We start from the raw sequence: 2,287 nt of genomic DNA, 5'->3' as shown, positions 1-2,287 counted from the left end.
AAAAAAAAAAAATTCTGGTATCTATAACAACAGATAAACCTAAACCAAGTCTAGGAAAGTGGGTAGGCTGAGGGAAAGATACCAAGATTGCTCAGAAAGAGGCAACAACACAGTTAGATGGAGGTGGGAAGCTGTAGGAAGCTGTGCAACCCACTGGTGACCTATTGCCACCTTGGGCAAAATAGGAAAAGACAGGCACAAGCCTCTCAGACAGACAGACAGACACTCCTGCACCTGTGCGCATATGCCTGTAACATCTGGCTGTCATATTATCCAACCCAGAGGCAAGGCACACTCTGGAATCTGCGCTTTTGAGCAACGATTTCCACAGATCTCAAGGACAGCAACGTCATGTAAGATAACTTTATTTCACAGGGCAAAGGGTTTATGTACTACCCAACCACACGCTGTATCTGTGGCATTAGAAACCCGCTGGAGTAAATACACCTTTGGCAGGAGCAGTTCTAACCACAGGAGTGATCCCTCTGCAGAACCGCCGCTGCCTCGCAAGGCTTATGGTAACCATAACAGCTTGCAAAAGCAATGGTTTCATGAAGAAACAACCTTACTTCTAGTTTTTCCTCTGGACTGCTACACTCTATGACTTTTAAAAGAGGAACATCCCTTTGAAAGCTGACAGAAGAGAACAGAGTGTATGCAACTGTACAAGCCCCGAGGTTGTATCAGCTAGAGGGGAACTGTACATTGACCCGGACAAACAAAATCTTGAGGAGGAGGAGAAACTCCCTGCATCTGGCTGCCTCTGCTTGCAGCTGCTTCACCCAGGAGCCTGGACTTCACCTTTTCCGGCCTTTGCTGGTGGGATAGAGGGTCCTCACATCTCGGAGAGCTTGATATCATAGGTGACCATGTTGAAGTTGTCCCAGGCAAACAGCTTCCTTTCCAGGGGGTTGTAGTCAATCATACTGCTGTACTTGTAGCGATTCGTGAATGGGATGGTCAGGGTCTTGCTAGTCCCCGTGTTAGTGTCGTAGGCAAAGTTGACAGTTGCATGGGCGGAAGAGTAGCTGCTCACTGTGTACAAGATGCCACAGATAACAAAGGCATTGGCCACAGACTGCTTACGGATGTTGGTCTCCCAGGTACGCTCAAGTTCCAGGTTCTCTGGGTTCAATTTGGAGAGGACTATGGCCCCCTTGGTTTCCTCTGTGCTATAGATAACCCAGAGACCGCTTTCATCCACAGCTAAGTCAATGTCTGTGTAGCCACCCCACGCGTACGGGAACTGTCCGTGGTAGCCAGCTCCAGGAATTTCCTTCTCTGCCTTCACAGTCTCCGTGTTCAGCTCATACCTGAGCACAGTTCTGGACTCAGCCCCCTGGAAATAGAGGCTCCCCGAATACACCACAGCACCTGTGCTCTCCAGTGCCCGAGGGAGCACATGGACCTTTGAAGGATAGCCCTGCTCGAACTGGCTTATCTGACTGTACTCAAACACCTGGCGGATCTCTGTGCCAACCGTGTCAATCCTCCAAGTGCTCTCCTGGGTGTAGGGGTGGGTGGGTTTGGGGTCTCTCATCCACACTCCATACTTGCCAGCGATTGTTTCAGCTGTCCTCAGGGTGACTGGCTCTCCTACCCAGACTAGTGCTCCACATCCTGATGAATTAAAAAAAAAAAGTTGCCATTTGCCATGTATTTAATATCCGTAAGTCTTCCAAATACAGACTGCAGACTGGACAGTAGTGGCAAAGCAGAGAAGGCAGGGACAGAGAGGGTTGACCTCTGAGCCCTGCTTACCCCCTGACCATGTGACCGGTGAGGTACTTAGCTCTGGGAGCCTTGACTTTCTCATTTGTTTTTCTTTTGTGTGCATTGGTGTTTTGCCTGCATGTATGTCTGTGTGAGGGTGCCCTCAACATACCCTTCAGTGTTAGCCTCGACATAGCCTTCAGTGTTAGCAGCTATTGCTAATAAAACAGTCAATGTTATTTTCTGGAAACAGCAGCCATATTCCATGGAACACATTTTTTTTTTTTTTTTTTGAGGGACAAATGCTCTTTTCCTTGTTAGACGAAGGTCAGAAAAATACTTTTTGTAACAGACATGCTGAAATGATCTTTAGTATATACCTAGCCCTCCAAGGTTGGCTTCCTGTACACATGTCTAGAAAAGGCAGCAGACAGGTTTCAGCTTCCTTCTTCCCCGTTCCGCCTCTGGGGAGTCACCTGTCTTCTCTTCTGGGTGAACAGTTCCTCTCTCTGAACTGAACACAGAGCAAAGTACACACACACACACACACACACACACACACACACACACACAC

General features: G+C 48.3%; 1 protein-coding gene across 1 annotated transcript in view; it reads right to left on the bottom strand.

The window, feature by feature from the left end:
- Positions 1-349: 349 nt before the first annotated feature.
- The window catches only part of Myoc (myocilin), a 10,505-nt gene continuing 8,567 nt past the window's right edge, over positions 350-2,287 (bottom strand). The window contains exon 3 of the mRNA XM_021198976.1: positions 350-1,620. Within this exon, the coding sequence (XP_021054635.1) occupies positions 836-1,620 (785 nt within the window). The 3' untranslated portion in view covers positions 350-835. The remainder of the gene's footprint in view (positions 1,621-2,287) is intronic.

This window comes from Mus pahari, chromosome 5, assembly GCF_900095145.1.
Source record: "Mus pahari chromosome 5, PAHARI_EIJ_v1.1, whole genome shotgun sequence".
Lineage (NCBI taxonomy): Eukaryota > Metazoa > Chordata > Mammalia > Rodentia > Muridae > Mus > Mus pahari.
This window is presented reverse-complemented; position numbering and strand designations above follow the sequence as displayed.